Below are 17,737 nucleotides of genomic sequence, written 5' to 3'. Positions count from 1 at the left end.
GGCTAATACGAGAAATAAGGTGTCACTGCAGCTGTCTCTGTGTTCCTGCTTGCAATACAAGTTATTAGCGAACAAGCAGAACCAAGAGAGGCCCATCACACACTTGGGCCTGGGACTGGACAGTTGAACTATCAAAGCTGGTTGTGTATATTTGAGATAACAATGTTATTTCTTTTTAAAACTTTTCCCCCCTCAGTAGTGGTGGCTATTTGGTGCAATCTAGGTGATTAGCCATGGCAAGTGGTCGGAATAACACTGGCCAGTTCCACAAACAACGCAAGGGATCAGGGAGGAATGAGAAACAGACTCGGTGACACTGAGTGCTTGTTTGTCTTGAGAGAGCCCCCACTTTATCCCCATTGCCCTGGGAGGCTCACAGGCGGCTGAAGCAAAGCCCCTGCGTCTTAAAAGCAGATTAGACCCTGATCTCCCTCATTTTCCCTCATTTTCATAAACTCTAGGTGTGACGGTCAGATTTGACACAGCCAAATTTTCTGCAGTGCCTAAGAAGTTTGACTGCAGAGGAGATAAGAGTAGGAGAATAGCGCAGACAAGCAGAGACCTCATGAGCCAAACTGACGAGGCCATTTGCTCTACAGTCTCTATTTCTAAATCCAGGATTTGGTATTTTACTTTTGAACTTGACAATTGATTTACTTTTATTCTTAAAGCAGTGTTTTATCTTATCCAAAAGAATTCTAGTGTAGGCCTATGCCATAAAATTGGTAAAAAAAAAAAAAAAACCTACGTATAGTGATAAATAAAGCATTTAGCTGCCATAGTAACACACTCATGCAGCCACGACTTTTCAAAAGGTCAAATCTTCTTTCTTCTAAAATGTCAATGCTGAAGTTTATAGGGGGTTCAGAAAGGCATTTATTCATTTGACTGATTCCTGGAAAGTTCCCCCCAAAAGCCATACACACACACATGTACAGACAGACAGACAGGCAGACACACACACACACGTACAGTACGTCATCTGAGCTATTGTGACGTGGAAACTTGCCTTTTATTGCAGGATGGATTCCATTTCTGATAAATGGTTGCTTTCCTGTTGGCAGACATAAACATATATGTTTCAGCATGGGACAGGCATGGGACAGAATTCACTTTACATGCACATCAGAGGCAGGCCATTCTAGAGCCTTTTGGAGCTTGGTGTTGCCTCTCATCCCCTCTGGCTGCCTGCCTGCAGTTCAGCCCTCTCTGCTCCCTCACCATGTCGTCGTCACATTCGTCCTGTGTGCCCTCCTCTCCCTCCTCCACCTCGCTGGCCTGGTCGTCGTCTGCGAGCTCTTCCGCTTCTGAACCCGAGTCATCCTGAGAGACCTCGCTCTTACAGTCCTCCTTCCTCAGTTCTACACACACACACACACACACACACACACACACACACACACACACGCACACGCACACACACACACACACACACACACCAACCATGCATATACAATACATTCAATCATTTGACATCTTTACCACAGATGTATACAAGTGAAACTTGATCATGTGTTCTTTCTGCTAATACATACAACTAATATCCAGCTTAAAGTGACATATCAATCATATTCAGGCAAGAAATAAACACAAGAGAAATTATATATGTTCATTCCAATAATCCAAGACCTGTTGACTGTAACTGTTAACTATAAGGGCACTTACAGCCCACCACCAAGGCCTAATGGCAAATCTCACAATAATAGTGAAAGTGAAACTAAATTCAAGGTCCCCTGAGGATCACATCTGCTCCAAAATGTTCTAAAGAATATCCGACTGGCTGCTTTTGCATAATGCTGCTTGCAGACAGATAAAAAGACAAAAATAAAGCCCCACCACCACAGCGATGACCCATAAGTAAAACCTTAGCCAATGAGAAGATATTAGTAGATGTGATGACAGAGTGGGAATCAAAATCAAACCTCCAGAGTAAGGAGACTGGAGGTTAGTCCCAAAACATACAGTACGGTAGCCATAAGCCTGGCTGGTCCCTAATGATATTAAAGGGACACTTCACTGATTAGCATTAAGCTTTGTATCTTTAGAAAACCAGTCATGTTTTTGAATGGTCTTGCATCATTCCCTCAGTTTGCCTTGAGATGGAAGAAATACGGATGTCAAAGAAACCCATGAATAGGACTTCCTGCTTTCAATGATGCAAATTGATGATTTCCGTATTTCTGATGCACGATCATTCAAAAACATGACCGGTTTTCTAAAGATACAAAGCTTAATGCTAATCGGTGAAGTGTCCCTTTAAGGTAGGTACACATGCAGGTGAGTTTGTATTGATGCACTGAAGTGAACTCAACAACTGCTCCGCTAGCTGAGTTAACACCCGACTGCCTCTCAAATCTCCACTGAGGTTGCGAGTGGATCTGAAAGGGCTTTACTGACTTACGACTTCCAAGCAGTATAACCAGCAGTGAAATTAAACTAAAATTGGTGCATTAAACGTTAAATGCAGTTGGTTACTCAATTCCAAAGAAAATACATGTTCATACAGTGTCTGTTTAACCCTGTCGCCATCAGTGCGCAGCCACTAGTTGTGTTGAATGCACTGCTCTATCTGTCATCATAAGCCTAACCCATGTCAGATAAGCAATTGTAATTCGATCCTGTTTATTTGGTGATTTGGAAAGGAGCATCATTGTCTCCAGAGGCAAGCGCTCTGTGGAATCCACTGAGGAGTACACATGAATAAGATACAGTATATCCCTGGTCCAGCACTGCTCTCCATTTCCATTCATCTGTGTCAATAATGAGATCAGGGAAATGGAATCATGGATCATTACACTTTCCTGTCAGTGGATTAACTGTGAAAGGTGGTGCGATGCCAAACAGGCCTGTCTGTGGGATACTTAAGCAATAAACCCCAAAAGGCCGTAGGTTGTTAGGCACAACATGGACCAATTGCCTCACAGGGCTTATTGCTTTTCTAAAACAGTTACTCTATGTACCTGGCAAAGATTTTACAAAATAAAAGCACAGCAACAAGAAAATGTTTGGGCTTTCTTTTTTCAAAGATAATCATTCTTCCGCTAAGAAATATATCTCTTCTATCAGAACGGTTGCCAAGCAATGTTGAGACACAGCAACTTTTGTATCAATCCGCCTCAACAATCATATAGAATGAAGTGCGGTCAACATGAAGGGTTGCGTTGGGTTTTACAATGGCGTCAAACATGATGATAATCATAACAAGACTAAAATGAGACTGGAACCTTCCCTTTTGTCTTTTGACAGCTCCTAAAAGTTAGACAGGGAGATTGCTCCAGTGAAACAAAACAATAGAAAATGTGCCCCAAAAAATAAAGAGAAGAAAAGAAAATTGGCATGTGCTATATGGTACCAAGGTCATTTCATGAAACGGTTGCCTTTTCCATTATGAAATGTTAAAGATTTTCATTAGAAGTAAACTTCTTTTCAATTTATCCACAACATTAAAGACATGACCACCCTCCAAAACATGTTGGCCACCTCTGGCATATATTTGAATGGAATGGATTGGAAACATAATAAATGTGACAGGGTGGTTGGCTGGGTGAACCCTGCCTGAACTTCCGGGGAATTTGAATTTCGCCTGGCAGCTCAGGCTGGATACCAGCAGATCTATTTTCACTGTTTAGTGCCAGAATCTTTGGCTCCAATCAGAAACGGCCATACTCTAGTCCTGGCACGCTATTGGCCGACACGAAGTGCAGTAGAAACAAAGCGTAGCCTCGCCAGACTAATGTTCAATCTTAAAAGATTGAGCTTAGTGGTGAAAACCAGACTAACAAGGTGGTACATTTCATGATAAAATGGCTCTAGTTATCCAGTAACGTAACGGTCAAGTTATACATGCCTTCAAATAGAAATGTAATTTTCTTAGTTAGCAATGATAAAGCTATGATGAAAAACAGTTATTCCTGTCTAATTTGTGTGACGGAGTGATTGGATTAAGCTTGACGGACCCCCTCATAGTAATGAAAAAACAACAAATAAACAGTGTACAAGAATGTCAGAATATTTCTGCTTAGCATTGTGGGTGCTCTACAGGCAGACATTATTTCAAAATGTTTACCAAAAAATATGATTTTATTCTAAATATACTGTATATGTCTAATGTCATCAGGAAAATATACTTAATTCACAACGTAAGAATAGGCAATAACATTTATGTCATTATATTTTAGATGTAAATGTCATGTCGGCCAAATGGCCATGCACTTGTGAAAATGGTTGAAAATAGTATGATACTGTTTAAGAACAGTATTTTCTTGTACATCACGTTAACAACACCCTTGAATTATTAGCTGTAGGCTTTAGAAACATACCCTTGGCTATACTTTGCACCTTATGCATCTCATCAAATGTTTTGGACACAAATGGCACCCGTTTCATAGAATGACCCAACAACACATAAATGAATCGCCCTGAGGTGCTGATCTCTTTCCCTGGTAGGCTTTTGCTTAACGTCAAACACAAGGCCGAGTTATGACATCCTCTAAAGTATGTCCAGATTTCTTCATGCCACATCATAACACTTCCAACATTACACACCACCCTGTATTTCTCCAAGAGCACACACGGCGAACAAGTTCTCGTCCGGATCTGAAGCCATCTCACCAACCAGGTGATGAGAGTCTGCCATTTAGCAAGTGGCTCTGCTGGCAGATCTTAAATAGCGCTGCTTCCACTAAACAAATGTGACAACTCTCTGCAGGGCTCTGAGGAGACCCATTGCTCAATGACATCAACTCCACATCCAGCTCTCACATTCCACCCCGGGAAGCACACCACGGGGACCAATCTCCACCGAGGAGTGGAGAGCCGAGTCTTGCCGCCGCCAAGCCAAATTATTGAAACCTGGAACATGTGTAAGAGCAGTTCACAAATCATGGCTGCCCCCGGATGGCCTCTGCCGGGGATGGATGCCTTGTGTGAAGCGCTAGCGAAGTGGAAGACTGCAGCTATAGGAAAAGCAAATATTTATGTTCCTTGACATTTTAAGTTGTAAGCGTGAGCACTCAGTCTGCAAGACCTGAGTAACTATCTCTGAGGGAGTAGTGCAGGTCCTTACGAGCATTAACGTGTCTACGTCTGTGTGTGTGCTCAAATTAGACGCATCTCTACATGTGAAGGAGATTATACAACCAATCATAGTACTGCGTTATCTTAAAGCTTTACGATGAGTGCTCTTGCCTGGTCTTAAAAAAAATAAAAAATAAAAACTCATGGGACCGCTGCGTTCAATCATTACCAAAACAAGAGTTGATTCTGAGACAAGACTGAGACTGCTTAAAGTGGTCAGCAAGACTGGTGATGTGTGTCAGACGTGACCAAATTCACAGCATGATATACGTCGACACGCATGATAAACGTTCCCGCTCTCGTACAAATCAAGCTCCAGGTCCGGTAGTGGAAACTCCCCTATAGTGAGAGAGCACTTCTCCAGCACAGCTGTGTGTCTGTGGGAGCTGCCTCCTCATCAGCCACCTCTCTGTGTGGGGCCCCCGTGTGACGGCACGACGAGGTTATTTACAGATGCAGGCCAGTGGGAGTGGATCTTCAGCCTTTATCTCCCCCTGACTCCTCTCCTCTCACAGCACAGCACAGCAGCCCTGCTTGCAGTAGGCGTGCGTGTGCTCGGCCCAGACAGACTAGAGCCGGACCGGTGCGCGAGAGCAACGAGCGTCTGGCCTGCGTTTACTCTGGTGGGGGGATGGGGGAGGGCTGTGCTTGATGTGCCGAGACGGCTGAAGCAGCGACGACTGAGCGGGTCTGTCTGGCCCCTCTGTCTCCTCTGTTTGGCAGCGCACGCTGCGACTCTGGGAGACTATGCCCTCTGCTGGGCGCATGCGCTGAGGAGGGTGTGGGGGAGGTGGGAGCGTGCACGCTCAGAGGCTGAGGGTTATAGGGACATGGTGGAGGGCTGAATGGAGGGAAGGTGGAGGACTGATGATGAGTGTTCAGGTGAAAGCAGTAGATGGTTAAGATGGATGTAGGTTAAAGTGGATGTAGTGAGGATGATGTATTCCTGGGGGAGAAGTAGAGAGCATGTTTTGAACCACTGCACAGGAACGCAGAAAAACATTTTAAAGGAATGTTCCAGAGCGAAAAACAAGCTAGGGTCTATTTAAAGAAGCTAGCAGGTTCAAACTGTCAAATTGAGAGCATAATTACAGTACGTTCATTGCAACGCGAACCGGGCACACACAAAACAAACTATTTCACACCACAAAATAGAATGACATTTTTGTGTTAGTGCAGTGAGGTTGTCCTTAGACAAATCGAAATCGTATTGTGAACATTGTAAGTGTTTCAAAAGGTTATAAATGCTATTTTATGAAGAGTGTGTTTTTAGGCTAGCTGTCTTCCTGTCGTGAGCAACTTCAAGTAAGGTTAACAAGTCGTTTAACGAATGCAGCGCAAACCACAAGTTGGCTGCTCTCCTTTCGCATTCATTGACTGTGGTTTTGCGCTGCTTCTGTTAATCGACTTGTTAGAGGAGAGTTGGCTTCTCTCCTCTCGCGTTCATTGACTGTGGTTTACGCTGTTTGCGCTGCATGCGTTAATCGACTTTTAGCCTTTTCTTCAAGGTGGCCATGACACCTTGTTACTGTAGGTGTAAGATTAGCTTCTGAAAATAGACCCTCAGTTGTTTTCGCTTCGAAACAGTGCTTTAAGAGGACTCTATCCTGTGTAAGTTGATGTGTAAATGTCACCACCATGTGTGTGTGTGTGTGTGTGTGTGTGTGTGTGTGTGTGTGTGAGAGATTGTTAGTGTGTGGTGTAGTGTGAAAGACAGAGAGTGAATGCTACCTGTGCTTGTGTATTTGTCCTCTGTGATTTCTTCCAGTCGGCCAAGCAGAGCATCAATGTTGGACTTGATCTGTGTGAGCTCGGACTTGATGGCCTGCAGCTCATTGGATTTCACTGCTGAGAGGCCATAAGAATCACATCCATCATAGCGCCACACACACACACACACACACACACACACACACACAAAGAAAGATAGGGACAGAGTTATTCAGACTTAATGCATAATTTATCATATCAAGCTTATTCCTGTGTAAGTCCCACATGTATATGCAACTGAACAACTACCAAACTTTGAGCATGTTTTCCATCTATTTCTTTAAAAGGGTTAATTTCCTAGAGCCTTGTTAAGTTTGTTTCTTGCCTTTAAAAGTTTAAGAGCTTTTTCTTCCCAGTAGTATCTCGGCCTATGTTCAGGGAATGAGGGCAGGGAGAGGGTGTTTATCCTTTTGTTTCAGTGAAGCACCTTGAGACAATGTTAATGGTGTTGTACAGGTGGAACAGGGAGTTGCAATTGAATTATATTGAGTATATGACAACCCCGTTACATAGGGCATTGAACTGTCTACAAGAGTAATCGATCAAAATGCAGCAGAGTGAATCAACAGAGGAATAAGAGTACAACTGAATAGGAAATGATCAATAGCCTAGAGAAGCGCAGGAGAGAGGAGGGGGGGTGGAGAAGAGAGGAGAGGAGAGGAGGAGAATAGAGGGGAAGAGAAGAGAAAGTATGCCTGTGTTTAATGGAGAAGAGAGGGGGAGCAGGGAGGGGAAATAGAAGAGTTGAAGAGAACAGCGCTTACACTTATAATGGGAAAGAGAAAAGAAGAAAAGAGATGAGAGAAGGGAAGAGAACTTATATCCTGAGAAGAAAGAAGAACAGAGGAGAGGAAATGAGAAGGGAATGGAAGGGAACGTGCAGCTGTTTAATTTCAAATAAGAGAACAAAAGAGGGGATGACAAAGGAAGAGAAGAGAAGGGAGAGGAAGGGATGGGAAGAGAATGAAAGAAAGGAGAAGAGAAGAGAAGAGGGGAGAAGAGAAGAGAGCTTACGTCTCTGTTTAATGGAAGTACCGGGCAGCATGGAGGACCTGGCCAGTAGTTTGACGGGCAGAGCCTTGACCCTGCGCACCAGAGGCATGGCCACACGGGGGCGCTTGACTGGCACCACACGGGGCACCGGGGACACTCGACCTCGATACTCAAACAGCCTGCAGAAGGAGGAGAGGAGAATAAGACACGCGGCTAGGCCTCCGTTCACACATGGACTCTGTTTGCACTGAGGAACAGTCTTACCACATCTAATCTGTTTACACATGGGAACAGACTATATCTAATCCACCATCTGATTGAAAGCATGCTCACCTAACACACTGAGCACATCATGACAAAGAAAAGGACACATAGACACACACACACACACACACACACAAACACATATCTTAATTTGAGCTCGATTCTGCATGCCATTATCTATAAATATAAGATGTAGGTCCGTGATAATCGTGTATGAGTCATGAACAAATTGTTATTTAATAGTTTGTAGATTCCTTCAGAAGCCTTTCCAAATCAAACTCAAATACTTGGCCACTGAAATGCATTGAAGCACGTATGGGACCCTGTGAGAAATGATGAATGGACACAGTATTTGGAAGTAATCTACATTGAAAAGCGAATCCAGGACCTTGCTTCCTTCTCAGTTTTTTTTATGCGTTTGCAGTATGTAGCCTAGTCTCACATGCGTGCATAAAAGCTGTCTATTTGTAATAGTTTATGTCATCTGTCATTATGCAATTTCCTATAAAATACCAGGCTAAGGTCTGCTGTTTCCTGTTCATACAATGGGGAATATCAACACATGCACAAACTCTCATTAAGAACACATTTATGTTAAAGTTTACCTTAAAACAATTTCCAAAATGATGAGGATGGCATTTAAACTCTTAACAGGACGAACAACAATTCTGCTGCACTCTGAGTTGCATCTCTCGTGATAGAAATAAACAAGTTTGGCTAGCAGGTATGGATATTAAAACCCTCTAAATCCACCACTAATAGGCCCGTACGTGGTTAGCCAGACAGTGGTGTGCATTGTTGTGCAAACCTACAAACAATGACAATAAATGATTGTGAAAAGTTGCAGATTCCTCAATTTATGTCATCCAAGTTGTTCAAATGGTTTAGCCGGTACAGTAGGTTAGCAAATGTTATGCCTACTGGCTTTGACAATGCTTACAAAAATGACTGCCAAGCCACAACAAATGTCTGATTGTGAATATGTAATTCATTTTCATGGCAATATATTTCTATTACCCAACCTTTTTATTTCAGCCGTTAAAAGTGGCGAGTAGCATCGACACAGCAATAGACGCACTCAATCTCAACAGATGAATGGCGCTGTACAAGCATTTACAATGGTAACAAACAAGTGTGCTCAACTGTCAGGGGACCCTGATAGAAATTCTTCCTTATATTAGCATTGCTTAAAACTAGCCCACATGGAGTTATTTGACAATAGCACTGACAGTAGGGGTGCCGTACAGGGGTTCAACAAACTTGTCAAGTCGTAAGATTCATTTGAATGACTTACTAACATAGGAGCGCAGTGTGAGAAATGGCACATCTCAATTACACATTCCACAGAAGAAGCACATTACAAACTCAACTTTGACAGCATATATTCATGCCAGAACGGTGAGATAGATCCGTAAAAGAACACAGGAAAATCGAGGGTCTGGAAAATCTCCCAAGCCTTTTAAGGTTTCTCATTCCTTCCATGTGTGCCTCTTTGGTTCACCCCAAGCATACGTGCTTCACCTCAGCCTGTGTGTCAGTAGGCCTCTGGGCCATAGAGAACCATGCAGTCATGCTGATACTTTACACACCTATAGTGTCAGCAGGGGAACTAATGTAAAACCTTTCTGTTCTTGTCTGAGGACTTCATTTATTGTTTATCTCGTATTTAAACATGTATCGCATGCTCCACTACACGGCCTAAAGTTAATGGTTCTATGGAAGAGGAGCTTGAGATGATGTTAAGTCAAACTAAATCATCTTATACTCTTGTGTGTACATGTCTGTGTGCGCATGCGTTTGAGTGAGTCAACGTGTGTGCAGGTGTGTGTGACATGAGTGAGCTGCAATCTTTTCCTGTCTTTAAAGACACAGTTCGCCGTGCAGTCCAGGAACCAGCAAGCTGTACAGCTGCTGCCCAGCCTCTCCAACCCCCCCCCCCCCTCCCCACCCCCCTCCCTCCCCACTGGACCTTGGGCTTTGGACATCACTTGAAAGCATGGCCTGGAATTAAACTGGGCATCCTTCCCCTAGTCATACATCAATCCAAGTCCGAGTTTCACCTGAGAGGGCCGTAAGTCAGACGCGGACATCATGTTGAACGCTGAATCTACCGGGCTGCGGCCTCGCTAAAGGTGTCCCTCATATGGAGACTATGTTCGAACAGCTGTGAACACAGGCTTCCCACAGAGGGAAGCCACAGGGGGCTCTAGAACTACTTAAATGCCGGGCCAAGCCGGGCCAGGGATCTGCCAGATTCCTCCTTTCTGGGTCACGTAAAAGGGGCTCTTAGATAGTAGGGATTTGGTGACTGAATGTGGATGTGGAAGTGAATGTGAATGGGTGTGGAAATATGTAGCCTGTGCTGCATCAACACAAAGGTGTGCATAGTTGAAAACATCCGGCTTTCCAAAAGTAAAAGTGTCCCACTACCATGTATTGATTCTACCTGTGCCCCAAACACAGGCAATTTCACTAATTAGCTGATCTACAGTATCTGGCTGAACAGTTTGACTTGGTTTAATAGGAGGTTTAAGCAAATATTATGTGGTCAGACTTTTACTCTCTGAAGTTTTCCAATTGCGTGTGCGTGTGTATGTAGGCCAATGTGTTCATTTGTGGATGTTTTTTTGGGTGTTTGGTTGGGTTTGAAGTTCCTCCAGTGGCGAAGACATGTTCAACAGCATTACCAAATTTGTGGTTGAGACTAATCTGACTCCAGATTGCCTCATTACAGAGACAATGCTTTTGTTAAGTTTCTTTGAACTGTCATTGCAAATCCACATTTAGTCCCTTGGTAGTGGTTTGAAAACACTGCTATTATCCAAGAAAATGGCAGAAAACTATATGAGAACATGGGGTACTACTTACCTGTCATAGAAATCGTCTCTGTAGTAATCATAGTCAAAGTCATAGCCACTAAGAGACAAAACACAGACACACAACACACAAATCCACAATGAATTGACCACATGATCAAATAACAAACAGAAAAAAAATATTAATGAACTGAGATGTCACATTATTTACCAAATGACAGCATATCCTGTCTGTTTACTGTAGGTTGCTGACTAAACATTTGCAAAGTCTCCTCTGTTATTGATCTCAGAACCGAGATAATGCTTTGGCTGATGTATCATGTCACTGAATTTGTAAACAAATAGACTGTAGACCGATTGTATCAGTTATTTATGCAAAACCATCAGATAGTTGTTCAGTGTAGTTGTGGTGGACCACTGCGTTATGAACTGCTTACAGATGTTTTATACAAATGTGACGGTTCTGTAAATGAGTTGCTCACCTGTAGAGAGCAGCAGCCGACCTCTTCAGGCCTTTGGGTCGGTTTGGTTTGGGCTCACCTGCCATGTTGATATCTGTGAGGGAGAGGACAGAGGGGGCAGAAAGAAGGACAGTTATTAAATGGCTGTTTCTGAGTTGAAATTCCTGCATGGTGCTGTGCCAACAGAAATGTCTGTTCAGCGTGATCCGATCTCCTGGTCGTGCACCAGAATGGACAGCGCCTATTGTTTTAGTGCCTCAGCATGAACAGGACTGCACCTCGTCAGTATGGACCACCACAAATTGAGTTGAGCTTAGATGTGTGAGCGTGTGTGTGTGAGCCTTCCCATCTTTGCAATGTCTCAGCAAAACAGCAAAACACCATAACTCTCCACTCCAGAGCAAGAGGACACACACACGCACACACGCACGCACGCACGCACGCACGCACGCACGCACACACGCACACACACACACACACACACACACACACACACACACACTGACACACACACACACACACACACACACACACACACACACACACACACACACACACACACACACACACACACACACACACACACACACACATACGATGGCCACATTTACCCAGTGAATCTCATACATTTTCTTCTTGAATTATTTCTGTAAACCTTAAGGCTAGTTGGAGCCTCTTCTTTCTCAGAGGTGCCTTTGTAAATGCTGTTGGTGCTGAAACAACAGGAGTATTGATGTTGACTAAAGTAGTATTAGTGTAAGGCTCAGGCTGAGCCGAAGATTCATTTTCATTTTTAATATATAACAATGTTGTAAAATGGCGTATGAAACAATAAGATAATTCTAAAATAGAGTGGATTAAACTGAAGTAGGCAGACCTTGGCCAAGGCCAGATGCTGAATATTGCAATGGTCTGTTACCAGCTTTAAGCAGTATGTGTATTAGTCAATGTTACACTTTTCCATTAAATTATATGATAATGGGGTCTTAAGGCTTTTTGTGCAATACTTATAAACAAACAGGCAAACACACAGACAAGCCATTTTGAACATCTTGTCTACCTCATGGGTGGAGGTAATTACAAGTGACAGTGGTGAGGAGGGTGGATGTGATGAACACAAACAACTGGAGAAAAGTTAAAGGAATACGACAGCGGTGGACCAAACCCAATAATTCTGGAGACACTCCTGGATTAAAAATAAGCATGTAATGGCATGTAGCCAGGCTTTTTATTTTTCATACAGGAGTGCTTTCTTTGATGACCTAGATGCTCATTTTGATTAGCTCCCTGTAGGGGTCATCCTCTTAACAATAAAAATGTCAAAATAGTTCTACCAAACAAACATGATTGACCTAGGAAAGCGTTCCCCTTTCTTTCTCCCCAATCATTCTGGCTCAGACCAATACCAAACATCACATCCAGTAGTCATCTCAACGGAGGTGACTCATCTCTCCGACTTCCATGTTGTAGAAGCATTTCAGTCATGATCATGAAGGCACTCATAGACCTCTGAAGTTCGCCTACAAAAAAGCCACCATCTTTGCCCAAATAAGGAGATCCGGTATCTTGAGATTTTTTCTATGGGAAAATAACATGGGGATTTTCAATTATCGCACCTGTTAAACTCTCGCGGGAATGATGACATTGGATATGCAGACGTTTTTCACTGCACAGTTTTGTCCACTGCCGTCTATTGGATACTGTGATCTTATAGGCTAGGTGAAGACGGCACACTTTGATCTTTGCTACCCCAGAGCTAACTTACCATGCAACTTGCCATAGGCAGTTAGCTTCAATTAACTCCCGGATCTCCTTATATGGGCAAAGATGGCAGCTTTGGATCCTTTTTATAGGCGAACGTCAGAGGTCTATAAAGGCTTAGTTCACACTGGCAGTCGATTTTTTGCTTATCTGGATTGTATCTAGCTTGAGTTTTGGGTAGTCTGAACGGCACAAAACCGCATGAAATGCGATTTTTCCAATGCTGATTCGCACCACATACGGAGGTGGTTTCAATATCACTTACTATCGGATATAACTCAATCTGAACAGTCAAACCACTTGAATAGGATTTCACCGTGCCCTTTTCGTCATTTGCACTGCGACAAACAATTGCAACGTAATTCTGAGTGACGGAAGTGATTGATTGATTGATTGATTCAGCGCGTGCGCCAGGGCTACCAGCAAAACAAAAACCAACGTCAGACTCAAGTCATAATTTTTGTTGAGGGTGACGAGGTATTTGCGCCGCGGCTACGCATAATAAGTTGGAAAATATAAAAAATAAATCCACTTTCATCCATGACGACTTGGTTGTGTACAACTCTACCTAATGAATCCAGGTGTGTGTAATTTATATCGGATCTGAGCATTGCACGCCAAGATCGGATGTGATCGGATGTGATCACTTGCAATATGCAATGAGAACAGTCAGTCAGAAAGATCAGGTTCTGATCGGATATGCAAGACATCCGATTTCGACTGCCAGTGTGAACTAAGCCTGTGAGCCAAGCCTCCTGGAGACCTTTTGATGGATGCAATCCACTATTATCTCCAGCAGAGGGCAGTGTGCCCACAATCAAGGCTTTCGAATGCGGGTTTGCCACTAAATAACCCCTGCACATGGCTGGCTCCAGGCTCCCCTCTCCGGTCCCACCCACTGCAGGTTGTGCAGAACCATGGCACACACACACACACACACGCACACACACACACACACACACACACACACACACACACAAACACACACACACGTCACGTCCGAGGGGAAGCAGGGGAGACCTGCTGTGTGTCCTCAGAATAATAAGGCGCGCAGGACAAAAACAAAGCCCAAAACATTACAGGCACAGATCCCGCCCTGCACACATCCCACTCCAATAGCCCCCCTCCTGACACACATTTCCAGGCGCTGTTCACAACAAACTTCTGCTGGAGCCGTAAAGAAAGTTTCCTCCTCAAGCGGCGGCTTTGATCCATCACGCTGATGAGGCGTCCCACCTCTCCCACTCTCACGCCCCCTCATGGCAGCCAACTGCTGATTCCTCCCCATTGCACCCTACCCTGCACCAGGCTGTTGTTGTCATCGTTTCATATTAGACACAACACACACTTAACGTTTGCTCTGTTCCAAACCAGCACTATTAGTGCTGCTGAGGGGCTGATGTCTACAGTATATGTGGCAACAATTGGTGAGTACTGCTGCTCCACAGGTTCTAACATATAAATAAAGAGTGCAGTGGAGTGCAGGACCAAGGAATTGGGTGGAAAAAAAAACCCTCCACCTGCGGACGTCTTGGTTTTGTGTTCAAGAGCAGGGCAAAACATTGCAACATATTTTGCGAGTTGGACAAGATCTTCATAGGAGCGAGACTGAAAAATCCATTACACACAGACAGTCCTCAGGCTAAATGTGGAAGTGGTCAGGATGGACAGAGAGATAGATAGGGAGTAGAGATGGACAGACCAGAGGAGCAGTGACCCTGCATCATCCTGACCAGCATGTCAGGCCTGCTGGGCTCTGGGGAAGTGATCGGGAATATGTGTGTGTGTGTGTGTGTGTGTGTGTGTGTGTGTGTGTGTGTGTGTGTGTGTGTGTGTGTGTGTGTGTGTGTGTGTTTGTGTACAGTGTGTATGTGCGTGTGTACTGTATGTGCATGTGTGTGTTGTTGTGTACAGTGTGTATGTGCATGTGTGTGTTGTTGTGTACAGTGTGTATGTGCGTGTGTATGTGCATGTGTGTGTTTGTGTGTCAGCGCAGGAAGGGATGAGTAGGCCGAAGTGAGGCCAGGCTTGGTTGGGGAGAGCTGCGGCTAGTTAGCCATGGGAGAGCTGAGGAGGTGCACCAGTGCCGGGCATGTCTGAGGGTATTGAGGTCCGCTGTGCAGGGCCTCAGAAAAGAGCAGGGCCCACCTGCAGCGAATGCACCTGGCCTCTCCCGCCAACTCCTTGAAGGCAAATGGACAGCATTGATATTGTGCTGTTCTTCCCCCGGGCACTCAAAGCACTCAGTAATGCCTCACATTCACCTATTCAGGCACTGATGTCGGAGGCTGCCACGCCAGGCAGGCACCAGCGAACGCATCGGGAGCACTTTGGGGTTCAGGGTCTTGCTCAAGGACATTTTGAGATGGGCTCAAACCAGCCACCCTCCCATTACTAAACGACTCCTGAGCCCCCACCACCCGCTCTCTCTCTCTGTCACTCTCTTCTCTCTCTCTTCCTCTCTTCCTCTCTCCATCTCTCTCTCACTTGCCTTCTGGTTTCACAGAAATCTCCCTGTGACAGTTTTTTTAACGACTACCTTTCGTCTGACTTGGCCTCGGTTCAGAGTGGCCATATAGCACAGAGATAGCAACGGGGAGCTGTCACTGGGCTAACTGCAGGCCTTCTAAACGATTCAAACTGTGAATTCTTTTTTTTTTTTCCCAGGGCACCTGGCAGCATGTTAATCTCAAAGAAAAAGGGCTAGGAGGTTAATATCTGAGAAGGGATCTGCGCTTTGGTGCTAACCCACTCTTCAAAGAGCCGATAAGCTCCTGGACAAGCACAGGTGCTTTGATTCTCATGGCCCACAAGGCCTGCCATAGTCCAGACTCCTTCCCACTACAGACAGAAAGAGAGAGAGTGTGTGAGTGTGACAGAGAGAGAGAGAGAGAGAGAGGGAGAGAGAGAGAGAGAGAGAGAGAGAGAGAGAGAGAGAGACAGAAAGAGAGTAATTGCTTATACGGATGTTAGTTGTCACAAATGCATAAATGTAACTGTCAAACATGTTTCCTCTTTTCATAGCCTAGAACCTCGCTTAGAGCTGACATCCAACATCTTTCAAATCTAATCACGTTCAGTCTCAGACAGGTCTGACGCTGTCACATTTTCTTCAAAGACATGAGAGAGGAAAGGAGAGGAGAAAAAAACCCTGATGAACTGAACTGGTGAAAAGATGAAAGGAGACGGTGATTGACAGCTCACCCAGAGTCTGTCCGGCGAGCACGCGTCCGTTTTCGCCGATGACTGCGCCGCGGGCGTGTCTTTCGCCGGCGTACTGCACGAACGCGTAGCCCTTGTGCACGGAGCAGCCGAGCACGCGGCCGTATTTGGAGAAGATGGTCTCGACGTCGGACTTCTTGACCACGGCGGTGTTCAGGTTGCCTATGAAGACGCGGGAGTTGATGGACTTGGGATCGTTCTTGTTGGTGATATTGCTCGTCGACACCTTCAGAGACATCTTGGCTCAGTGAAGATACCTGCAAAAGAGAGAAACCTATTGAATACAAACGCTTTAAATCTGAGTATCTGACAGCTTTCATTCCAGATTCAATTGCCTTCGGTCGCCCACCCTTGGTGTTACAAAGAACCCATCAACATTCCTGAGTGGACCAGCACGTCTTCTCAAAGGTGCAGGAGACAAAACCTTGAACAGCACAGGCTCACCAGATCACCCAATTATGATAATGACCCTCATTAAGGATTTAATAATGGTCGTACTCCTACGAATTGCTTAAGAGATTGATTCAATTCAGGCATCCTCTACTTCAAGTGAAGGACATTTCGCGGCCGCATGACTAAGCCTTGTCACAGGACTGTGTACTCTTTCACTGAATCCCTCCCTGATTCAAGGACCCTTAACTGGCTTTGGATTCGCTCCATGCTCTCTGGAGTGACCCAAGTACCCAATGCCACTGTTTGTCTTTCCACTCCAAACACCATATGAGGCAGAGGACCCAGGAGCAAACAAAAGCGATGGATCATCTTGGCCTTATTCACTATCTGATAAATGCTCCTTACTACGAATATAATAAAATATTGATGAATACATGGGACATATTGGAGAATGAGTCCAGATGGGAAAAACAGGAAAAAATTGCTTTATTAGACACTCAACGTCCACAGGTACTATTTTCTAAAATAAGGGGTCATTTGTTCAATTAGATTCAGCCAATCCAGAGAAATTAGCATTATCTTAACAACAAAATGTTGTTTTACAGCCAATGCCAAAAGTATAAAAACAAGATCTATCTCATTGTTCTGAAACATTTTCTTTGAAATTGTGATATCTCAGATTTAACATTTGCAACATAAGATGCATCACATTTTATTCCTCTAAAATTCCGTGGTACTGTTAGCGGGCATAGAGCCTACAGTATGCTTATCAATCTCAACTTCCATCAAGAGTGACCTTTGGATGATTGCCAAGCGGAATAGCGAAGCACACATTCAAAAAAAAGAAAAAAAGAAAAAATCTGTAAAACCTATCTTATTGGGTCAGCTGGATACCAGCTGGCCAGTTGCTCACACTATAAGCACCCTGAAATCCTTGTAAAACACTTATGAAATATGCATTTGAGTGCATGTGGCTCCCTT

The 17,737-nt window shown here is 44.3% G+C and overlaps 1 protein-coding gene across 1 annotated transcript in view; it reads right to left on the bottom strand.

Moving 5' to 3' along the window:
• Positions 1–1,125: 1,125 nt before the first annotated feature.
• raly (RALY heterogeneous nuclear ribonucleoprotein) overlaps positions 1,126–17,737 on the bottom strand; it is a 65,977-nt gene continuing 49,365 nt past the window's right edge. Inside the window, exons 3-8 of the mRNA XM_062544940.1 lie at positions 16,346–16,620; positions 11,402–11,474; positions 10,972–11,019; positions 7,861–8,018; positions 6,808–6,924; positions 1,126–1,361 (exon numbers count right to left, since the gene is read on the bottom strand). Of these exons, the coding sequence (XP_062400924.1) occupies positions 1,126–1,361; positions 6,808–6,924; positions 7,861–8,018; positions 10,972–11,019; positions 11,402–11,474; positions 16,346–16,601 (888 nt within the window). The 5' untranslated portion in view covers positions 16,602–16,620. The remainder of the gene's footprint in view (positions 1,362–6,807; positions 6,925–7,860; positions 8,019–10,971; positions 11,020–11,401; positions 11,475–16,345; positions 16,621–17,737) is intronic.

This window comes from Sardina pilchardus, chromosome 9, assembly GCF_963854185.1.
Source record: "Sardina pilchardus chromosome 9, fSarPil1.1, whole genome shotgun sequence".
NCBI lineage: Eukaryota > Metazoa > Chordata > Actinopteri > Clupeiformes > Clupeidae > Sardina > Sardina pilchardus.
Note: the sequence above shows the minus strand (reverse complement) of the source record. Positions and strands in the feature narration are given on the sequence as shown.